We start from the raw sequence: 24,547 nt of genomic DNA on the forward strand, positions 1-24,547 counted from the left end.
TAAATTCAAAACCACATTTGTTTGATTTGAGATTTGTCCTAGTAGTCTGCAATATAATTATTTTAGAAAAATTATTTCCAGTGAAATATGAGTCCAAATTTTAAATGTGTCCACTCATTTTGAACATCTGTTTACTTAGCCTACAACTTATTTGTAAAATTATATCATTATGGGCACATTTAATGAATTTTATATATGAAATAGTATTCTTTTATTCCTATAGCATGAGTTGCACTCTTAGTTAGCCATCTTCAGGAAGTATTATTGATGCTTATGATTTACATCTCTAAATAATTCTTAGGACAAACCCCATTTAATGCTATTTAAAAAAATATATAATCCTAAAAAAACTAATCTGTAGTTCAACTAACAAAACTCAACCTGAATTAAGAATAGTTGTGTTTGGTAAGAAATGTATGCTTTAGTTTTAGATAAGCCTAAATGGATAGATATTCTACAAATGAAAACATACTTATTTCCTAAAATTGCCTTTGCTTAGTATCTTTATATATCAAGTCAAAATGAGATTTTACAACTAAATGCTTCCAATAACAGGACTAAATATTTGATTCTTTGGACTTCATTTTATGTCCCTTTTATCTTTTCAAATTGTTGTATATTTCATGATTTTTCTAACATAGAAAATCAAATGAATAAGGTAACTGTAAAGAAAGTTTAAGAGAGGTGATATTAAATAAAAGTCACCAAGGATGATAGAGATTATCTTCATATGGAACTGAACTGCTTCAGTAACATGAGTAATGTGATTATCTTATATATATATTTTTATCACCAACACTGTCTGCTAGTTTTTGCACAACTTCTAAGCGGAAATAGGTTTCTTGGTGTATATTCAGTTCTCTAGGCAGTTACATTCGATTTGATCTTGGAAAGTGGCTGCCAGGAATTCTGTCAGAAACAAAATATTTATGAGTTAAGCAGTGGTGACAATTTCTTAATGGATCAGCTAACTTAAGGTAATTCTGAAGTAAATAATTTTTGTATTTTATATGTGTACAATTACAAAAAGACACCACAAGAGAGAAAAAATATCATGTTTTTGACTAACTGTAAGGTTATCATGGGGATAACCCATTGATATAAAAATATGATATCAACATAAAGTGAAGCGCAAGTCGCTGTCATGTCCAACTCTTTGCAACCCCATGGACTGTAGCCTGCCAGGCTCCTCTGTACATGGAATTCTTCAGGCCAGAATACCAGAGTGAATGGCCATTCCCTTCTCCAGGGGATCTTCCCAACCAGGAATTGAACTGGGGACTCCTGCATTGCAGATTATCAGCTGAGCTACCAGGGAAGCCCGTGATATCAACATAGTATACTCAGTAAATATATACTTAGTGGGACATGCCTGATTATAGCAGGGAAGTCAGTACAGCAAGAGCCAGGCTTAATAGGTGTTCCAGAGATTGGCTACAAAGAAGCTAGAGGGCAAATATTAACTGGAAATCTGGGTGGACAGGTTTTGAGCAGCAGAGTGAAATCTTAATAAGAATATCAGGTTCTTAGGCCTTCAGCTAGCCTCTAAGGACTAGGATCCAAACTGGAGGAGGGGCAAGTGGGAATTACAAGAAGTCTGAAGAATTTACATAATTCTCAGCCTTTGTGATTTCAGAGTTGAATTTATCTGTTGTTCAAAATATAAGTGAACTGCTTTGCATATTCAGTAAGTAGAAATGACTTGGGAGATAATACCATTAAAAGTGGTTCCCGTAGTTGTTTCAATGTTCCCTCACATAAGTACAAGGCGAGCACTATTCTACCTTGAAAGCCATTTCTGTTTGAATTATGATGTATATGCTGGATTTTGAGAATGATTTGGTGAATGTGAGAGAATAAGCCTTATGCTGACAGTCTTCCCCCAGCTCACAGAGTAAATACATAATAGTATATAACAATATTTCCTATTTCTATACATGATTAGCAAATTTGGGAGGTTTTATGATGAGAAGTGATATTAAAACACAGAATAGCTTTACCTTCCCTCGTCCTGGTTGCTCTGGTACATCTGTGCACTTGGAGATGCCATATTCTGATGCGATAAAAGAGATGGAGAGAGATTTATCCCTCTGAGTTGCCGAAAAGCTATTTCTGCATGGATGCTCCGAGGATTATTTGTTAGAATCCCTGCATTCTTGTTTTTTTTGTCTGCAATTAGGAATTATGAAACAATGAAAGGCATTAATAAAATAAATTAATAAGCTATGGTTGTCCTTCCGTTGACTGTATGCTATACACATTTCACAGCATGAATTAAAAATTTTAAATAAAAGTTAAAATTGGAATATATTTCTAGTACTTAAATGCTGTTTAAAATTTTCTGAGTTAGTGAATCAATTTGATACTTTCTTGGTAATTTAAAAAAATATAAATATCCAGAGCTGTGTGCTGTAAATAAATATATAAAGTGACCATACTTCTCAAGCAAAAATTGGGGTAATATACTCAGAAAATAGGAAAAAAATAGGACTTTTCCAGAAAATCCTAAAAAGTAGTTGCACAATGAATCTTAAAGATACCTCAGGAAAAAATTATGGAAATGAATCCAGGGTTGAACTAATCCCCAACCCCCCCCCCTCCCCGTAAAAGAAGATATTGAACATTCCTGAGGATGCTAGTGATGAAACTGTACTCTTAAGGAGGCTAATAACAATTTGTTATACCCAGTTTTACTGATAGTTATGTCTTCTGGACAAAAGCATTAAAATTCTCACTATGATTAAATCTTAAAGCTATAAGGAAGTAGAAGTATAAAGAATAAATTAAAAAATAACATCTTAGACTAAATTATATTGGATTTTTAAAAATTGAATTTAAGAATAACTCCATAGAGAGATCTACTATTCTTAGTAGGTTTTTGGATCATTTTATCATTATTGTGATACTCAGTTTTAGAATTTTATTGTCTAACAGTAGTCTGAGGCAAAGTGGGATGTTAAAAAGAATGGAAGAGGTGAGCCCTCAGGGACTGCAGCACACCAGGTCTCCCTGTGCCTCCTTATCTCCGGGAGTTTCCCCAAGTTCATGTCCATTGAGTCGGTGATGCTATTTAACCATCTCATCCTCTGCTGACCTCTTCTCCTTTTGCCTTCAGTCTTTCCCAGCATGAGGGTCTTTTCCAATGAGTCAGCTCTTTGCAATCAGGTGGCCAAAGTATTGGAGTTTCAGCTTCACCATCAGTCCTTCCAATGAGTATTCAGGGTTGATTTCCTTTAGGAATGACTGGTTTGATCTCCTTGCAGTCCAAGGGACTCTCAAGAGTCTTCTCCAACATCATAGTTTGAAAGCATCAATTCTTTGGTGCTCAGCCTCCTTTATGGTCCAACTCTCATGTCCATACATGACTATTGTAAAGACCATAGCTTTGACTATACAGACCTTTGTTGGCAAAGTGATATCTCTGCTTTTTAATACACTATCTAGTTTTGTCATAGCTTTCCTTCCAAGAAGCAAGATCTTCTAGCTACCCCCAATTTCATAAAAATGATAGCCAGCCAACATCTGGAATTAGGGAAAAGGCTTCATCTAGGCCTAAATGCAAATGTAATAATAGAATGAACCATTTCCATGCCTTGACCTTTTAATATACTCCCTTCCTTTACAGAGCTACCTCTTGAAACACTCCCCTACTACTAGCTTCATGAATATATAAAATAATATTGTGGTTTCAAGGATGAAGTTTGACCTTCTCTTTGTAAGACACACTTTAAGCACCAAGAGTCTGTTATTATGAATATTTTTAAACCTTTACTTTTAGCAGAATGCACTATAAGTTTTAGTAGTAATTTGCTATGAAATACACAAAATAGAATAAAAGCTTTGAAAGGAAATCCCAAGAAAAATCCAGTAAGTATCACAAAGTTCAAATTGCAAGCAAATCTTTAACTACAACATATTAGTAGTTGAGTAGAACCAAAAAATACTATAGATTCTTTGAAATCAGAATGATCACATGAAACTTGAACACAAATTCACTTTTACTAAGTGTAAATCTGTAAATTCAAAATATACAATTTTAAGTAGTATTAGAAATCAAAGTGAGATTTTTGTATCAAATGGAGTATTTTTTTTTTTAACATTCATTCAGAAATTCTCAAAATACCTTCAACTTCAGGAGTTAAAGTGAAGTCAGATCCCAAGTAATGGCTAAATCCACCAGGCAGAATTACATTTGTTATCTTTATGGGAGGAGCTCTCAGTTGGCTAAACGATGCACCATCCACAGGAGAGCTGGTAACAGGAATAAACTACATGATAAAAATAAAAGTTAAGAACACCTTGCCACTAAAACTCAGATCAATAGGCTTAGCCTTACCACAAGCCCCATTTGAAATTCAACTTAAAATTTTTTAGGTCAGAAATTGAATGGTTGCCTAAACTCAGAGTTGGTAGAGAGGCAAAAAAGGTGAAACAGACAGACTTTGAGGTCCTTAACCCCTCATCAGAACCTTATTATTTTTTTCAGACTGCACTGTACACATCACTACAATTTAATGTGATGGCGCCTCCCCATTCCAAAGGGTCCTAACGTGGTAAGTGTAAAATTGGAAAAATGAGAATTAAGCCTTTCCTCTTATGTAGTATCTTTTTTTCTGAACAGGAGTTTCTGGATGGTAAGAGTTGTATCTTCTACATTTGTGCTCCTCACACTACCTCTTCAATTGTCTTGCAGTTAATTAGTTTTTCAAAAACAATTAAATAAAGTGGGGACTAAGAAAAGCATTTGGCCTCCCAGGCGGTGCAGTGGTAAAGAACCTGCCTGTCAATGCAAGAGACATAAGATGTGTGGGTTCGATCCCTGAGTTGGTAAGATCCCCTGGAGGAGGGCATGGCAACCAACTAGGAGTCTAAAAATCCCATGGACCTAGAGGAGCCTGGTGGGCTATATAGTCCGTGGGGTTGAAAAGAGTCGGACACGAATGAAACGACTTAACACAAGAAAAGCATCTTACAACAATCACTTTTAGTGAGTGCACTAACCCTCTAAACAGTGTTTACATTTTATGTTAATTGAGAATTAAATTGAAAGTGAAAGTGTTAGCTGTTCAGTACAACTCTGCGACCCCATGGACTATAGCCCACCAGCCTCCTCTGTACACAGGATTTCCGAATTAAGAGGTTTGTAAAAGAGCTTCAGGAATCAACAAATGGAAGAGAGGGGTATTATAAACTGGACACTATTGGTTTCCCTAGAAATGTATGCCTACTATGTCTTTAGTAAGACTTACCTTGTTTATACTTTAAAAAATATGAATTCTGAATATATGATTCAATTTATTTAGAGACATAGGCTTATGCATTTGTGTAAAATTATACATTTCCCTCATATTTCAGTGAAAGTGAAAAGTGAAAGTGAAGTCGCTCGGTCGTGTCCGACTCTTTGCGGCCCCATAGACTGTAGCCTACCAGGCTCCTCTGTCCATGGGATTTTCCAGGCAATAGTACTGGAGTGGATTGCCATTTCCTTCTCCAGGGGATCTTCCCAACCCAGGGCTCGAACCCAGGTCTCCTGCATTGTAGACAGACGCTTTACCATCTGAGCCACCATATTTCATTAAATGTAACCAAAATGCAGCTTTGTAATGAGCACTAAGGTATCAAGCCTTTTAGTAAAGCAGATCCCAAATTCCCTAACTAATTCTTTCATTGGAGTTTCTTCCCATCACTAATCTAGAAAGCTGTCAAATTTCTTCTGAAACCAAAGCACCAAAATGTTATGGTTTAAAGGGCAACTTGACATTTTATTTATTCCCTCTTTATTTGCTGTTAAAAAAAAAGAACAGCAGCAACTAAAACAAAGGAAAATACATTAGAATGAGCTGATAAACTTGAAAAGTATTCTATTCTTGTGTCTTCTGAACAGCTAAATGAAATAATAACTCAATTTTGTTCTGGATAGGAAAATAAAAATTATTATTACATCTTAAAAAATAGATTTATCTGAAATAAAGACTTCAAATGCTCCCTTTATTTTACTAATCATATATAAATGAATATTAAAAAACCTAACTTTTAAATAAAATACATATATAGGATAAATGGAAAGATATTTTTTCCATTCTTACATATGGCACTAATTCAAATAGCAAGAATAGGTATCTAGAATCACTGAAAACAAATCATAGTATGCTGCTGCTGCTAAGTCGCTTCAGTTGTGTCCGAATCTGTGCGACCCCATAGATGGCAGCCCACCAGGCTCCCCCGTCCCTGGGACTCTCCAGGCAAGAACACTGGAGTGGGGTGCCATTGCCTTCTTCAATGCATGAAAGTGCAAAGTGAAAGTGAAGTCACTTAGTCATGTCTGACCCTCAGTGACCCCATGGACTGCAGCATTCCAGGCTCCTCCATCCATGGGATTTTCCAGGCAAGAGTAGAGGAGTGGGGTGCCATTGCCTTCTCCAAAATCATAGTATACACTGGGGGAAATGTTAGTTCACTATATGATAAATAGAAAAGAAGCAAACAAGAAAAACTTTTAGTGAAATACACATCCATCAATGACTAAAATTTGAGTTTATGTCTTTTTTTGCTATATTAAACCAATTACAAATATATATGAAAACTGGTATCTTTGAAGTTGCTCTGAGTGATTTCTTCATAAGGAATTTAGTATTTAGGAAGTTACATGGAATTTTTAAAATGTAGCCAGCATTACCTTAAAATAGAATTTATAAAATTTGATGTTACAATTCGTATAGATCTCTCACTAGAGGCCTCACATATGTGGTATGGTAGATAGCATAATGCTACCCCCACCAAGATGTCCACATCCCAATCTCCAAAACTTTTGAATGCTTTTTGTGGTATAATGGACTGTACAGATATAATTAAATTAAGGATTTTGAGATGGGGAGATTATGCTGTATTAACTAGGCAGGCCCATTACAATCACAAACATCCTTATAACAATGGAGAGAAGATGTTATGATGGAAGCTGAGGCCAAAGTTATGCTATTTGTTGGAAAAGGGCCACGAGCCAAGGGATGCAGATAGCCTCTAGAAGGCTGAAAGGCAAAGACCAAATTCTCTTGAGCTTCCAGAAGATATTGCAGCCCTGCCAATACTTGTGCTTTTAGCTCTACAGGACTAATTTTTGGACTTAGAACCTCTAGAATTTTAAGGTAATAAATCTGTGTTGTCTGAAGATACTAAAATTGAGGTAATTTGTTATAACAGGAAACTAAAGTTTTGTTTAGTTTTTCACTTCTGGAAGCAAGAAGTGACTTGCTTATGGAATATAAAAGAAAGGGAAAGGAAGCTTAAATCTTTGGACTAAATTTTCTTTGTTCTCTTTTTAAAGATTAGAGACTGTGACAATAATTTTGGTAGATGGCATTTAGATGGTGCTCTCAATTGTATCATATAGATTAGTAGCTAACACTGTTTTTCACAAAGCATACTTCATAGAAAAACTTTTGTAGATATAACCTGTATATGAACCAATTTCCTTTGCCTAATATAGATAATCTTTATTAACATTGTACAACTATAAGTTTCACAGGTCTCTATAGTTATTTCGATCTGTAATAGAATCCCCTTGGTTAATAAAAAAAAGTCCAGGAAATAATAAGAGTTAGATCTATAATCTTTTTATAATCCTTTAAAAGATTTTAAAACATAAAAGTACATGTGCCCACCCATCTTTGGATGAAGGGCCAAGGCCTTTTCTGTAAAGAAGTATCCTTTGACTGGTATTTTTTCTGATTGATAAAGCCACCACAATTTCCAGTTTGGTTTCATTAAAGTAACAAGAATTCAACAACATATGGAGAAAATTTGAATACAAGAAACTGCCTAGATTTTTAAAAATTTCCCCACATATTTTATGTGACTTGTTATAATTCTCTCCCTTATTTTGCAGGGTTTTTTTTTTTTCTCCCAACCTAATTTGATATTATTTGTGTATGTATATAGTTCATCTTTATCCAGATTCTGCAGAGGATCTCATTTGGTTTTCAAAGAAACATGGAAATAATAATTTAAAATTTGTACTTGTATATCTATTTATTTAAAATAAAAGATTGGCATAAGTTTTGAAAAAACATAGCCAACTTTTAATAAATCTGATTCTGTTGCTGAAGGCAGAGTTAGTTAGAGAGGAGCCTACTAGTATTAAGAGCTAGGAATTGGTTAGTTTGTTTTATAGAGGGAATGGAGAGTATGGGGTAAGCCAGTGAGATAAGTGAAAGCATCTACAGTAGTCTTATCTCTTTCCTCTTCAATTAACTTTTTTTTTTTGTACCACTAAAAGAAACAGTTTATTTGTGATCTAGCAAGACATGTACAAGAATTTATGTCCAATTAACTTTTAAAAGTAATCTTTGTTCACTGACTAATGCCCTTGCTCTCTGGCTTTCACTTACATTAGAGGTTTACTTACATTTCATTGCCCCACTCTAGTCCAGGTCTTCATAATTTCTCTCTTGGATTATCCTAAAAACCTCTTAGTTGATTTCTCTGCCTCTAGGCTTTTCTTCCTTAAACTTTGCAAAGGCACAGCTCTAATAATATTACTTCTTTGCTCAAAAACCTTAGCTTTTCTGTGTTAAATTTAGTCTTTTAAAGATGGCTATGAAAAATCCTGGTGGTCAATGATAGAATTGCCAAATGATATGCTTCTGTGGCTTCTTTCCTCTGTAACCTCTTCCCTATCAAAAGTCAGATATCCTACGAGGGTTCATGGGCAAAAGGCCCATGATCAATAAAACTTTTTCCATTTAGGAGATAGAAAGGGAAAGAGTTTTATTGTTAGTCACAGTTTATAAGAATGCTTTGTTATAGTTTCTTAACTTCTAGCAGCACCTGACATATGGAGCAAGAGGCACACAGTTTTAAATAACTCGCTCTACATTAAAGTATGTTTTTAGAATAAGGAGCTTTCCTAGTTTCTATGTGTGTGTATGTGCTCTATTCACCAGATCAAGCTGCTTTTGATAATAATCACTAAATACATGCTAAAATAGTCTACAGAAGCATCATACACTAGATTTAAACTTTAAGTAAAAATCATGACATAATGTTCATCTACTACTAATTTATATATTTTAAAAGGAAAAGTGTAAATAATTATTACCGAATTTTTCTTTGCTTGTAGTTCAGAGAAGTGAAATTCAGCTTTTGCCCTATCATCTGAATTCACAGGAATTCCATCTAACATCTGTAAGTTAGGCAGTCGAAATATAAGCACGTGGCGATGTAGCATTTTTCTACAAATCTGAATAAAGTTAAAAAATAACAATTCATTCCTTTAAAAAAGCTCTTTATTTCAAAGATTAACCTTTATAGAGAAGGATATTTAGCATAGACAACAAAGATGACAGGTAACAGCTAATATATAGTATTAAATGATACAAACTCCCTTTTTAAAAATTTCTCAACTTTCTGTTATGCTAAATGAAGATAAGAGTTTTTTTTTTTTTAAACTAAAGCTACCATGTGGAGGTTTAGTTTCTTTGAAGAGTATATGATATTGTTCATTAACTACAGGCAACCTCAACTCATGAATAGGATTATATTATAAAAGTTTACTTATAAGTAATTAGTTTGAAACTTACAATTTCCCATAGGTACTATTCAATTTAATTCAATGCATATCTGTTGAACTGTATGAATCATCACTTTATAGTGTTAACCTACTCTAAAATTACTTGCATATATGCATGAGAAAGTGTGTAAAAGAGTTAACATAGTTGGTTTGAGGCTATTAACTTTAGAAGGATCTGTTTGCAAGGGTAAGTTTTAACAAGTGTTTGGTACTTGGATTTTGGAAGATTTCCCACCATTCCTTAAGTGATAAAGGTAATTCATTATGCCTAGACTACTTTTACAAACAGTAGGATTCTTGTTCAACCTGCTTTCCTTCTGAGGTCCTGGAATTTTTGTATGTGATAGGCAGAGGGTAACTATGTGACAAGCCTCCAAAAAAAATCCTTGAAATCCATTAAATCTAATGGGATTTCTTGGTCAGAAAATAACATATTTGTTATTGGGTGAAAAGTGTACACTGTGACTCCCTCATGTGAGGAAAAAAGCATAAGGAACCTTGCACATGGATTCCTTGACTCTGCTTATGTTTTTTTTTCTTCATCACCTGGCTTTGTATCCTCATTATGTCACAGTAATAAAACTTTAGCCATGAGTACAACTATATGCTAAGTCCTATGACTTTTAGCAAATCTTCTAGCAAATCTCTGAATATGGATATGATCTGGGGGACTGACAACACAGAAGATGTATGCGGCACTGTTTGTGATTGAAAGGAAGGAAGAAAGAAGCATTATCAAAAGGGAATAAATAATCTATTTTTTTAATGTAGTAGATATATATATTAATGAAGAGTGATGTCTAAGTCATAAACTGAGTTTATAAAATAACCACATTCTAGGCCACAAAGCAAGTTTCATAAAACCAAAGAGTGTACAAACTGTCTCTTCTGATTAAAATATAGCAACACTAGAAATAAATGACAAAGAGATAACTAAAAATATATAATAGGTTTGAAATTGTCATACTTCAATAATTCACAGTTAAAAAAGAAATCTTTTGTAAAGTAGATTCTAAGAAATTACAGGAAAAACACTACATATCAAAACTTTTAGGCTGTTGCTAAAGCAGTATTTTGTATCCTAAAATTTATTAATTTAGAAGAAATATTAAAAGTTAATGAGTAGGCATTCTACTACTTCAGATTTAAAAAAAAAAGTAATTCCAAGAAACTTAAGATAGAGGGTAGAAATTAATGAACTAAAAAAAGAAAAATTATACTTAATAAAGCCAAAATATGGTTATTTGAAGAGATTAGTATGATAGTAAGACTCATCAAATATAAGAGAGAAAAAGCAAAAAAAAATTTAGCTATAAAATAGGTGACAAAACACAGATATAATCAAGATTTTAAAAATTTATGAAAGTATTATGATGGAAGTACATTTAAAGTTAGATAAAAGGACAATTTTATTGAAAAATTTAAGTTCTCAATATTGAACTTAGTATCTGTTCTTAGTGGAGAAGGAAATGGCAACCCACTCCAGTATTCTTGTCTAGAGAATCCTGTGGACAGAGGGGCCTGGCGGGCTGCTGTCCATAGGGTCACACAGAGTCGGACATGACTGCAGCGACTTAGCATGCATGCATGCATTGGAGAAGGAAATGGAAACCCACTCCAGTATTCCTACCTAGAGAATCCCAGGGACAGAGTAGCTTGGTGGGCTGCTGTCTATCGGGTCGCACAGAGTCGGACACGACTGAAGTGACTTAGCAGCAGCAGCAGTGTATGTTCTTAAGTATATTGTAGTATATGTTCTTATCAGTCTAATAGAAAATGACTAGATATATATCCAATTCAGTTCAGTCTCTCAGTCGTGTCAGAGAATTTGAATAAGTTGTTCAAAGTCTAACTTCAAAAAAAATTAAGTTCAGATGGTTTTAGAGATAAGATCTAATTATCCTTCAAGGAACACACAAGTCTTCTTTTATATAAATTAATTCATAGACTAGAAAAAGAGAGGAAGTGGAAGTGAAAGTCATTCAGTCATGTCCGACTCTTTGCAACCCCATGGCCTATGTAGTCCATGGAATTCTCCAGGCCAGTACTGAAGTGGGTAGCCAGTTCCCTTCTCCAAGGGATCTTCCCAACCCAGGGATCAAACCAAGGTCTCCTGCATTGCAGGCAGATTCTTTACTAGCCAAGCCACCATGGAAGCCCAAGAATACTGGAGTGGGTAGCCTATCCCTTCTCCAGGGGATCTTCCCAACCCAGGAATCGACCCAGGGTCTCCTACATTGCAGGCAGATTCTTTACCAACTGAGCTACCAGGGAAGTTCAACATGTCTCTATGGAAGTAGAGATAAGTAAAATTATTATGATTTTGTTCTCTTATGCTATTCTTTTCAAGTTGATCAACGCTGTTTTGTCTCATAAAATTAATTGGAGAGTTCTCTCTAGCTCACCTGGTAAAGAATCTGCCTGCAATGGCAGGAGACCCCAGTTTGATTCCTGGGTCAGGAAGATTCCCCTGGAGAAGGGATAGGCTACCCACTCCAGTATTCTTGGACTTCCCTGGTGGCTCAGCTGGTAAAGAATCTGCCTGCAATGTGGGAGACCTGGGTTCAATCCCTGGGTTGGGAAGATCCTCTGGAGAAGGGAAAGGCTACCCATTCCAGTATTTTGGCCTAGAGAATTCCATGGACTGTATAGTCCCTGGGGTCACAAATATGTTACATGAAATTTTAACAACTTGAATCCAGTAAAGTATAAAAGATGACCAAGTAATATTCATCCCAGGAATTTAAGGATGGTTTAGCACTATATCCTATTAATTTAATTTGTATATTAACAGATTAAAGATAAATACTATATTACCAATTAGTTAAAATCCAGTGTCCATTCCTGATAAGAACAAGTAGCAAACTGGAATTAGAAAGGGACTGCCTTAAAATGCTGAAGGTCATTTACCCATGACCTGCAGCAAACATCATATTTAATAGTGACAATTTGGAAGTATTCTTTGAAGTCAGTAACTATGAGTGTGTTTATTCAATACTGTACTAGACATCCTAGTCAGTACACTGAGAGATGTAAAGGAAATAAAACCATATGGATTGGAAAGAAAGATTAGAGTCATTGTTTGCAAATATTATGATTGTCTCCAGAGAAAATCCAACAAAATTTACAATCCATTAGAATTTAAGAGAGAGTTCAGAAGCTATTTGGATAAAGAGTAATATGCAAAAAAAATCAGAATTTCTATACTCTAGCAGCAAACAACTAGAAAAATATAAAAAATATATTGTTTAAAACAGCTATTAAAATAACAGAAATGAAAAAAAACTAAAACAGGAGGATGATTAAACCAAAGATGACTAAAACTTTTAGGAGAAAATCACAGACCTTTATTGAAGGACATAAAATAAACACAGGGATATTTATGTTTGTGAATGAGAAGGATGAAAGCTAAAAATATTGGGGGAGACTGCTTACTGTGTTTCTTTCTAGGCAGAAGTAACTCTATGATGTGGCACTACTGGCTCTCTCAGTCCCTTCAGTCCTCTACTTGGGGAAGCAGTGACTTAACTGATAAATCTGGGAAGATTAAACTGGTCATGTTTAGTTCCTGTCTTTTCAGAAATTGCTTATTGCTTTTGCTCCTGCAGGAGAAGGTATATATCCTTCCATCTGAGTCATCAGGATTAATTCTGGCAACTGTTGGCAGGACCATCTAGCTTTGTCAAAATTCTAAACTAAGCAAAACATTCTCACTTCTCTGTCCGCCACTGTCATATTTCTCAATTTGTTCAAATGTTAGGTGAATAAGGGTAGTTGCCTATTTTATCCCTTCAAAGACTCCAACAGTAAAAGTGGCAAATTTTCCGCAAAATTAATTTATAAATACAATGCAATTCCAATTTCCAATTAAATTATCAACAAGATTCTCATATAACTTGAGAAGCTGTTTCCTGAAACTCACATGAAGTGTAAAGGGCCAAGGATAGCTAAGACAGTGAAGAAAAGAGAGAAGGAGGAAGAGGGAAAATTAGAGGTTCCTACTCTACCGGATATCAAGACTTACTATAAAACTTTAGTAATCAACATAGACTGATATTGTTATAGGGACTGACAAATAGACCAATGAATACAAAGTAGAACCAAGAAGTAGACCCTGTTGTATACGACAATGGCAATTTATATTGTAATCAGTTGGAAGAAGACACTAGTCAATAAATTGTACTTGTCAATAATAAATTGAGTAACTTGCATGTGGAAACAGGTAAAATTAAATATTTTATCACAGTATATAAAAATAAATTATATACAACTATATATTACATTTTAAGTAAATTAACTGATAAATTAGAAAAATAACACTCACCGGATTGCCATAAACTGTAAGTTCTCTGAGGGAAGAGATACCATCAAGTTTTTCCAGTTCTGCCATATCCTATTAAAAATTAAGCAGTAAATTATTATTTAGTTATCCAACATCTTCAAATATATGCTTATTTGAAGTTATTATATGTAGGTGTTGTAACGAGTTGAATCTTCTGAAATGAGCTTGAGTGACAATATTCTGTATTGTTGATTAAAGATAGATCTGTTTACTATTGATTTCAAATACATGACTGGGTAAAGATGATGTGCCAACACGGAAAACAGGCCATACAGCAGCCCTTGTTAGGAAAGACCATATTTTTTTCAGAAGAGTTATGATCTATTCTAAAACTCAGATTGTATTTGGTTAATTCCTAAGAGGACTAACCTAGACGTGTGGAAAAGGAGGTGAATCTAGTCTAAACAATTTCAAAGGTATATATCAAGCACAACATTAACCAGGAAGGAGCATGTCATGTTGGATGGACTGAATACTGACATATTTGCTGAGAATATATATGGTTGAAAAACTGTTTCTCTAGTTAAATGAGTTGCTTTTGCTACTGAATGGGATTATTTATCATTATTTAACATTGGTGAAAGTTTGCAAATACATTTTAGTTTTTGCAAAATTATTTTTTAAATGCTACTGCTGACAAAATTTAGGCAACACGATTAGCTTAAGGTGGTTGCTGCTGCTGCTGCTGTCACTTCAGTAGTGTCCAACTCTGTGCGACCCCATAGATGGCAGCCCACCAGGCTCCCCTGTCCCTGGGATTCTCCAGGCAAGAACACTGGAGTGGGGTGCCATTGCCTTCTCCAATGCATGAAAGTTAAGTCACTCAGTCGTGTCCGACCCTCAGCCACCCCATGGACTGCAGCCTTCCAGGCTCCTCCGTCCATGGGATTTTCCAAGCAAGGGTACTGGAGTGGGGTGCCATTGCCTTCTCCGTAAGGTGGTTGCTAGCTCACAGTAATGAACTGGAATGCCAAGTGGGTTTAGCCAATTCATTGAGTAACTATAAAAAAATTTTAGACCTATTTTGGGTCACTTGGAAGTAGAATTTGAGAAGCCACAGGAAGGCCCCAAACCATGTGTATCCTTGAAATTATTAGTAAAGCTTGATAATGGGTAAAGTCTCAGATTCATATGTCTGATTTGAGAAATCCTTTGTGTTAGCTCAATTTTTATCACTGGAAAGAGTTCCTATAGGAAGCAATTTTCCCAATTTAGATTTCTTCTAGATAAAGCTTTGAAAGAATCATTGCCAGCTTTGGCATTCATCTTCTCAGATGAATGTTGTTTGAACCTTGATATATTAATTGGATGTTATTTTCTCTGTATATATATTTCGTAGTTGCTAGGTAGAAAAGGGTACTGCTCAGGCTTTTATATCACTCCAGAAAATCTTCCTGAACTTCAGCAAGTAGAGCCACAAACGAATATTAATCATGTATCTACTAAGTACCAGGCACAATGCTATATACTAAAACAAATTTGGGCAAGAAAGACTTGGTCCCTGCCCTTGAAGGGCAGTACACAGTTCAGTTTGTCTTCAAGGTTGTCTTAGTGGTATGGGCAGAAATAACAAAATTGGTACAAAGAGGGCTAACCAATCATCAGCAAAATACTAAGAGAAATGTTAGGATTGTGTATGATTATGTGTATACCTCTTATCTGCATACTATCTCAGAAGACAGCTTGGGCAGGGCTGGTTGGGACAGTGGCCTAATGGAAATAGGCTGAATTATGATCAGGTGAAACAAAGGCAGGAAGCCTTTAGTGGGGAAAGATGGAATATTAAAGCCAAGCCAAAGTTCATTATCAGGAGTTGATTCAAATGTCAGGTAGACCAAGTACAAACGTTAAGTTTAAAGGCCCAGAGGGAGTCTGGGGTTGAGATGCACAAACAGCTCGGACCAAGAGCAGTCAGGAACTAAAAAGATCTCTTAGAGGATATCCAGGTGGATGCATATGGCTTGGTCAGGTTTATAAGTCTAGAAGTAGGGTGAGCATTTCTGCATCCCAGAGTATTTACATGTCATATAAATGATAAGTAGCTCACTAGCAAAATATTCATTGGTGTCTTTGACAGCTTTCTGTTTAGAGGGGTTAAGTCTTAGAAATCTTATAACAAAACAAAATAATGTTACCTGGATTTTATTATATCCTAGGAAGAGTTTCTCTAGTTTTACCAAAGGTTGTAATTTGCTCAGCTCTCGTAGTCTGTTTTCCTCCAGGTGAAGTGCCAACAGAGAGCTTGGTTTGGCAAAGGCACTATCATTAAACGCTCTGATGCGGTTATGGTCCACTACCAATTCTTGAAGGACTTCTAAGTTGTCAAGTCCTTCAATTTGACTAATTTCATTTCCTGAAAAAAGGTAACTCATGATATGTCAAGTGAGCCCAAACTGAATAAATTAACTATTTTTGTTTAAATATTTTTATCAAATGATTTTTTAAAAGTGAAGTATTAAAAGAACATGTTTCCAAGGAGAAAAACATTAATTTATAGGAAGGTCGCATCATCATCATCAAATAATACTAGGTGAATTTTTCCTTTATGTGTGAAAGATCAAGATATGATGTAGAAAATGTAGTGAATTGACCCAATCTGTCTCTTCAACAGTTAAGTGCTAAAATAGTTGATACAGATAAAAGTTGATGTGTAAAAGTGCTGCAAAAGATACGCTTCCTAGCTCATACAACTCAATAACAAGAAAAACAAGCAACCCAATTAAAAAATGGGCAGAAAACCTAAATAGACATTTCTCCAAAGAAGAAATACAGATGGCCAAGAGGCACATGAAAAAGATGCTCAATATCACTCATTATTACAGAAAATCCAATTCATACTACAATGAAGTGCCACCTCACACTGATCAGAATGGCCATCATGAAAAAGTCCACAAATAGCAAATTCTGGAGAGGGTGTGGAGAAACGGAAACCCTCTATACTACTGGTGGGAATATAAATTGGTGCAGACACTGTGGAGAACAGTATGGAGCTGCCTCAAAAAACTAAAAATAGAGTTGCCATATTATTCACCAATCCCACTCCTAGGAATTTATCTGGAGAAAACAATAAGCCAAAAAGATACTTCCACTCCAATGTTCACTGCAGCACTATTTACAAGAGCCATTTCCATTTACAAGACACGGAAACAACGTAAATGTCCATCAACAGATGAATGGATAAAGATGTACATGTATACAATGGAATATTACTCAGCCATAAAAAAGAGTGAAATAATTTCATTTGCAACCACATGAATGGACCTAGAGATTATCAGGGCTAAGTGAAATAAGTCAAAAAGAGAAAGACAAATACCATATGATATCACTTATATGTGGAATCCAAAGTGATAGTGAAAGTCATTCAGTTGTGTCCAACTCTTTGTGACCCCGTGGACTATACAATCCATGGAATTCTCCAGGCCAGAATACTGGAATGGATAGTCTATCCCTTCTCCAGGGATCTTCCCAACCCAGGAATCGAACCAGGGTCTCCTGCATTGCAGGCGGATTCTTTAACAACTGAGCTATGAGAGAAACTCTGTGGAATCTAAAACATGACACAAACGAATCTGTATACAAAACAGAAATGACTTGGAGACATATAGAGAACAGACTTGTTGTTGCCAAGGGGGTAGGGGGTGGAGGAAGGATGGATTGGGAGTTTGGGACTAGCATATGCAAACTATTATATATGGAATGGATAAACAACAAGGACCTACTATACAGTACAGGAAACTATATTTAATATCCTATGCTAAACCATATTGGAAAAGAATATGAAAAAGAATACACATGTATATAAATATATGTATCTATATATATATATAACTGAATCACTTTGCTGTAAACCAGAAAATAACACAACACTGCAAATCAACTATACTTATATAAAATGAAAACCAAAAAAACAAACAAAAAAGACCAAAATGTACCAGGAAGTAGTTAAAAAAGAAAAAAAAAAAGATATGCTTCCTGAGTATACTGGATTATTCTAATAAGTATTCAAATAGATATATTAATTATTTATTTAAATAAACTAATTTGTTCCATTGCTAATTATGCTGTATTATTAATAAACTAATTTGCTGTATGTTAGTTATACCTTAATCATGCTGTTAATTCCTTCTCAACATATTTTTGAACTGCAATTACATTAAAAAATTAAGAATATATTACATTTTTTAGAACCTCATTGTTTCATTACAACCTATGATTTCTCTCTACTGTAGCAATCAATAGTTGTAAGTATAAATAAGAAGAGGAACTTATATAAGAAGAGGAACCTTGAGTTGACCAAATGGTTTCATTTCTATTCGATTCTCAAATTAGGACAGGGAAAATATTATTTTTTACTCATCAGAAAACTGAGGGTCAGAGAAATTGTCTTGCTGAATGACATAAAGACAGCAACACTAGGCCTAACCTGGACCTTTTACAGTGCTGCTACTACTGTGCCATTCAGTCTTTCACCCACTATTTATCCTCCTTGTTTATTATGGGCCTGATTGTGTCTCTTCGTATTTATATGTTGAAGTCCTAATCCCTAGTCCCTCAGAATGTGACTGTATTTGGGTCTTTAAAGAGGTAACTAATGTTAAATAAATGAGGTCATTCAATTCAGTTCAGTTCAGGCGCTCAGTCATGTCCGACTCATTGTGACCCCATGAATCACAGCATGCCAGGCCTCCCTGTCCATCACCAACTCCTGGAGTTCACTCAGACTCACATCCATCGAGTCAGTGATGCCATCCAGCCATCTCATCCTCTGTCGTCCCCTTCTCCTGACCCCAATCCCTACCGGCATCAGAGTCTTTTCCAATGAGTCAACTCTTCGCATGAGGTGGCCAAAGTACTGGAGTTTCAGCTTTAGCATCATTCCTTCCAATGAACTCCCAGGACTGATTTCCTTTAGAATGGACTGGTTGGATCTCCTTGCAGTCCACGGGACTCTCAAGAGTCTTCTCCAACACCACAGTTCAAGAGCATCAATTCTTCGGCACTCAGCCTTCTTCACAGTCCAACTCACACATCCATACATGACCACAGGAAAATCCATAGCCTTGACTAGACGGACCTTAATAGGCAATGTAATGTCTCTGCTTTTCAATATGCTATGCAAGTTGGTCATACTTTTCTTCCAAGAAGTAAGCGTCTTTTAATTTCATGGCTGCAATCACCATCTGCAGTGATTTTGGAGCCCCCAAAAATAAAGTCTGACACTGTTTCCCCAACTATTTCCCATGAAGTGATGGGACCAGATGCCATGATCTTTGTTTTCTGAATGTTGAGCTTTAAGACAACTTTTTCACTCTCCTCTTTCACTTTCATCAAGGGGCTTTTTAGTTCCTCTTCACTTTCTGCCATAAGGGTGGTGTCATCTGCATATCTGAGGTTATTGATATTTCTCCTGGAAATCTTGATTCCAGCTTGTACTTCTTCCAGCCCAGCATTTCTCATGATGTACTCTGTATATAAATTAAATAAGCAGGGTGACAATATACAGCCTTGACGTACTCCTATTCCTGTTTGGAACCAGTCTGTTGTTTCATGTCCAGTTCTAACTGTTGCTTCCTGACCTGCATATAGGTTTCTCAAGAGGCAGGTTAGGTGGTCTGGTATTCTCATCTCTTTCAGAATTTTCCACAGTTTATTGTGATCCACACAGTCAAAGGCTTTGGCATAGTCAATAGTGAGCACTAATTCAGTATCACTGGTGTCTATATGAAGAGGAGATTAGGACATAGACACAAAGGGGAAGACCATGCGAAGATACAGAGTACAATTACAAGTACAGAAGAGAGGCTGCAGAAGAGACCAACCCTGCTGACATCTTAATCTTGGACTCTGGCCAAGAACTGTGAGGAAATAAATTTTTGTTGTTTAAGTCATCCAGTCTGTGATACTTTGTTATGGCAGTCCTAGAAAACTAATAAATTACTGAATATGTGATCCCACTTTCTTGGAATTCTTCTCTTTGTAATTTAACATATTTCATAGATTTAAGATGCCAACAATTGTTAAGATATGTCAATATTTTGTGTATACTAAGAAAGGGAAAAAAAGCTCAGCTAGATAAACTATGCCATCAATTAAGGTACCACCTGATTTCAAGATGTTAAAATATTAAAGGGGGTGTTTCAGAATGGATGAAATATGGGAAATTTATCTTATTTTTATTCTTTAGAGAAATTGATAACATCATAACCTTCAATAAAATTGAAAAGAATTAAATCAGACAATTAAATTGAAACATTACCAATGCCTTACCTATAAATGAAAAGAAGTCTATTAAGTCAGATTAAGAAAAATGACTCAGTTGTGTATCACTTTCAAAATATTATGTATTTGGACTGTCACTTTTAATATTTTATATCCAGTGGTATAAAAATCACATGAGATAGCTTAAGTGTTGAATAATATCTATGGTAGCATGTTTTTGGCCATTATTCACTTTAGAGTGCTCATTAAACATATTTAAGAAAGAGAACTCTAAAACAACAATGCTAAATGAGATCAAATTGCCAACATCCGCTGGATCATGGAAAAAGCAAGAGAGTTCAGAAAAACATCTATTTCTGCTTTATTGACTATGCCAAAGCCTTTGACTGTGTGGATCACAATAAAGTGTGGAAAATTCTGAAAGAGATGGGAATACTAGACCACCTGACCTGCCTCTTGAGAAATCTGTATGCAGGTCAGGAAGCAACAGTTAGAACTGGACATGGAAAAACAGACTGGTTCCAAATAGGAAAAGGAGTACATCAAGGCTGTATATTGTCACCCTGCTTATGTAACTTCTATGCAGAGTACATCATGAGAAACGCTGGACTGGAAAAAGCACAAGCTGGAATCAAGATTTCCAGGAGAAATATCAATAACCTCAGATATGCAGATGACACCACCCTTATGGCAGAAAGTGAAGAGGAACTAAAAAGCCTCTTGATGAAAGTGAAAGAGGAGAGTGAAAAAGTTGTCCTAAAAGCTCAACATTCAGAAAATGAAGATCATGGCATCTGGTCCCATCACTTCATGGGAAATAGATGGGGAAACAGTGGAAACAGTGTCAGACTTTATTTTGGGGGGCTCCAAAATCACTGCATATGGTGACTGCAGTCATGAGATTAAAAGATGCTTACTCCTTGGAAGACAAGTTATGACCAATCTAGATAGCATATTCAAAAGCAGAGACGTTACTTTGCCCACTAAGGTCCATCTAGTCAAGGATATGGTTTTTCCTGTGGTCATGTATGGATGTGAGAGCTGGACTGTGAAGAAGGCTGAGCACCGAAGAATTGATGCTTTTGAACTGTGGTGTTGGAGAAGACTCTTGAGAGTCCCTTGGACTGCAAGAAGATCCAACCAGTCCATTCTAAAGGAGATCAGCTCTGGGATTTCTTTGGAAGGAATGATGCTAAAGCTGAAACTCCAGTACTTTGGCCACCTCATGCGAAGAGTTGACTCATTGGAAAAGACTCTGATGCTGGGAGGGATTGCGGGCAGGAGGAGAAGGGGACGACAGAGGATGAGATGGCTGGATGGCATCACTGACTCGATGGATGTGAGTCTGAGTGAACTCCAGGAGTTGGTGATGGACAGGGAGGCCTGGCGTGCTGTGATTCATGGGGTCGCAAAGAGTCGGACACGACTGAGTGACTGAACTGAACTGAAATGTGATTTCAGGGAACTTAAATTTCTATGACTAGCAGAATTTGCCACTCTTTGAAAATTCCCACTTATTTAAGTAGATAGTTAAATTTTAGATAAATTTGGCTCTTAATCCTTAAGAATCTAACTTGCTTCCCTACAGCCCCACCCTGCTCTTTCCCTAAAGACTTTTCTACCATTTTAGCAAATTTAATCCAGCAGATGAAATGTAGGTTCATTAACTCTGATATATCCTGGCATTACCTTATCTTATTACTGCCCACATTTCTGTACTTTCTACAGCTTTTGCTCTCTTCTCCCTTTAAACTGACCTTAAAATTTTCTATCTCCTCCTGCTCTGTATCTTTAACCTAACTGACCTCTTTACAAACCTTCAAATATGATCATAACTTCACTAGGTACCATCCCTTACCTATTTTTCAAGGGCAAGTTCCTGGAACATGCAGCCTCTAACCTCTTGTTTTCCCTGCCTATCCAATAATTTTCCACACTTCCAAATCTGATACTCTGAAGGTTACCAGTGGTTTCCTTTTTGTTGAATCCAATTGTCTACATCCAATATTCTTTTCACAGGTCTCATTCTTTTCATCATTTGACTTTGGTCAATCACCCTTTTTTTCCTGACATTGAGAGTTTGTATGTCTTGGTTTTCTTTCAAAATTTCTTGAATGACTCCTCTGCTGGTTCTTCTTTTCCCAGCTTTCTTAATGCTGGGAATGGGGTGTGGGAGGGAATTATTGAGAGGTAGTGGGGGGAGTTGTGTCTCTACATATCTTTTTGGCTTTTCATTCTTTCTCTCTTATCATTATTTTTAAATAAGCACATACACTATGACTTGACCTATCACCTCTACTGGGATAATTCTAAACTATACATCTCCAGTTCTGATCTGTGGTCCAGTACCACTACTTGAAAAAGTTTCCATTTTTATGTCTCAGAGTGGTCACAACACTATCCTCTCCCTAGCTTTAGAAATTTGTTTTCCAATGTCTTAATGAAAGCATGAAAACATCCTGAACTATTTTTCTCTCCTTGTATATTTAGTCACTAAGTCCTAATATTTACTTCTTTTAAACAACCTTTTGGACTCCCCCTTTATTCACCCTTTCCACTGACACCATGACACCATTGTAGTCTCAGCCCTTATTTATGTCATTCATACTGAATAAAAAATGCATGTGCTTTGGTGAGCTAGAATGCAATCTTCTATAGCCCTAGAACATTGCATTTACATTATTTATATAAATAACTCAAGATAAGCCCATTTGTGAATACTCAAATATTTTTGTCAATGAATCTGTTCTAATATTGATGCTTATATCTGCTTTCAAAATAGGATGATAATCAAGTCAGTTTTTAATAATAAAGACTTACACATTAACAGTGTTGCTACTCACCCTGAAGAAAAAGGAATTTTAAGTTTCTTAGTCTGTTAAGTTGTAGCTGAATCAAATTACAAATTCCATTGTAGCCCAAATGAAGAACTTCTAAACTGTTCATTATTGGAGGCAAATTTTCACTGCTCGTTGTATCTCTGAAACACAAATGTCAGTTTGGCCCTTAAATTTAATTTCAAATTAGCTGTTTGTATAAACATAAAAAGGCAGTTTACTATGCTGCTGCTAAGTCACTTCAGTTGTGTCCAACTCTGTGTGACCCCATAGATGGCAGCCAACCAGGCTCCCGTCCCTGGGATTCTCCAGGCAAGAATACTGGAGTGGGTTGCCATTTCTTTCTCCAGTGCATGAAAGTGAAAAGTGGAAGTGAAGTTGCTCAGTTGTGTCCGACTCTTTGCGACCCCATGGACTATAGCCTACCAGGCTCCTCCATCCATGGGATTTTCCAGGCAAGAGTACTGGAGTGGGTTGCCATTGCCTTCTCCAAGTTTATTATGTACTTACTATAAATTGAAAAAAAAAGAATGAATTTACTAATAGAGCAAATTAAGCTATAACATTCTGCCTTTATAATTCATATAATAATCACTTTTTCTTCTTTAAAATCAGTTTTATATGATAAAAACAAAGAAATACAGAGTTACTCAGAATTAAAAGCAACAGCTGGTACAATCAGGCAAGAAAAAGAAAAAAACAGTGACAGACTTTATTTTCTTGGGCTCCAAAATCACTAGAGATGGTGACTGCAGCCATGAAATTAAAAGACACTTGCTCCTTGGAAGAAAAGCTATGACAAACCTTGACAGTGTATTAAAAAGTACAGACATTACTCTGTCAACAAAGGTCCATCTAGTCAAAGCTATGGTTTTTCCAGTACTCATGTACAGATGTAAGAGTTGGACCAGAAAGAAGGACAAGTGCTGAAGAATCGATGCTTTTTGAACTGTAGTGTTAGGAAAGACTCTTGAGAGTCCCTTGGAAAGCAAGGAGATCAACCTGTCAATCCTAAAGGAAATCAATCCTGAATATTCATTGGAAGGGCTGATGCTGAAGCTGAACCTCCAATACTTTGGCCACCTAATGTGAAGAGCCGACTCATTAGAAAAGACCCTGATGCTGGGAAGGATTGAAGGCAGGAGGAGAAGGGGATGACAGAGGATGAGATGGTTGGATGGCATCACTGACTTAATGGATATAAGTTTGAGCAAGCTCTGGTAGATGATGAAGGACAAGGCAGCCTGGTGTGCTGCAGTCTATGGGGTTGCAAACAGTCTGACATGACTGAGCAACTGAACAGCAACAAATCTAGATTGGAAAGGAATTGGTAAAACTGTCTTTATTCTCAGATGACATGATCATGTATTTAAAAAATCTGAAGGAATACACCAAAAACAAAACAAAACTATCATTGCACCAATAAATTAATTCATGAAGATACAGGGTAAAAGGTTAATATACAAAAATCAATTGAATATCTATACATCTGTAATAACTGAGAATGAAATTAAGACTTTGTTCACAATATTATGAAAAATGATAAAATACTTCAGAAAAAATTAACAAAAGGAATGCAAAATG

General features: G+C 35.9%; 1 protein-coding gene across 1 annotated transcript in view; it reads right to left on the minus strand.

Moving 5' to 3' along the window:
- LOC102176425 (leucine-rich repeat-containing protein 9) overlaps positions 598–24,547 on the minus strand; it is a 117,546-nt gene continuing 93,596 nt past the window's right edge. Inside the window, exons 26-31 of the mRNA XM_005685936.3 lie at positions 22,970–23,106; positions 16,043–16,260; positions 13,890–13,958; positions 9,095–9,235; positions 4,124–4,268; positions 598–909 (exon numbers count right to left, since the gene is read on the minus strand). Coding sequence (XP_005685993.2) covers positions 854–909; positions 4,124–4,268; positions 9,095–9,235; positions 13,890–13,958; positions 16,043–16,260; positions 22,970–23,106 — 766 coding nt within the window. The 3' untranslated portion in view covers positions 598–853. The remainder of the gene's footprint in view (positions 910–4,123; positions 4,269–9,094; positions 9,236–13,889; positions 13,959–16,042; positions 16,261–22,969; positions 23,107–24,547) is intronic.

This window comes from Capra hircus, chromosome 10, assembly GCF_001704415.2.
Source record: "Capra hircus breed San Clemente chromosome 10, ASM170441v1, whole genome shotgun sequence".
Classification (NCBI taxonomy): domain Eukaryota; kingdom Metazoa; phylum Chordata; class Mammalia; order Artiodactyla; family Bovidae; genus Capra; species Capra hircus.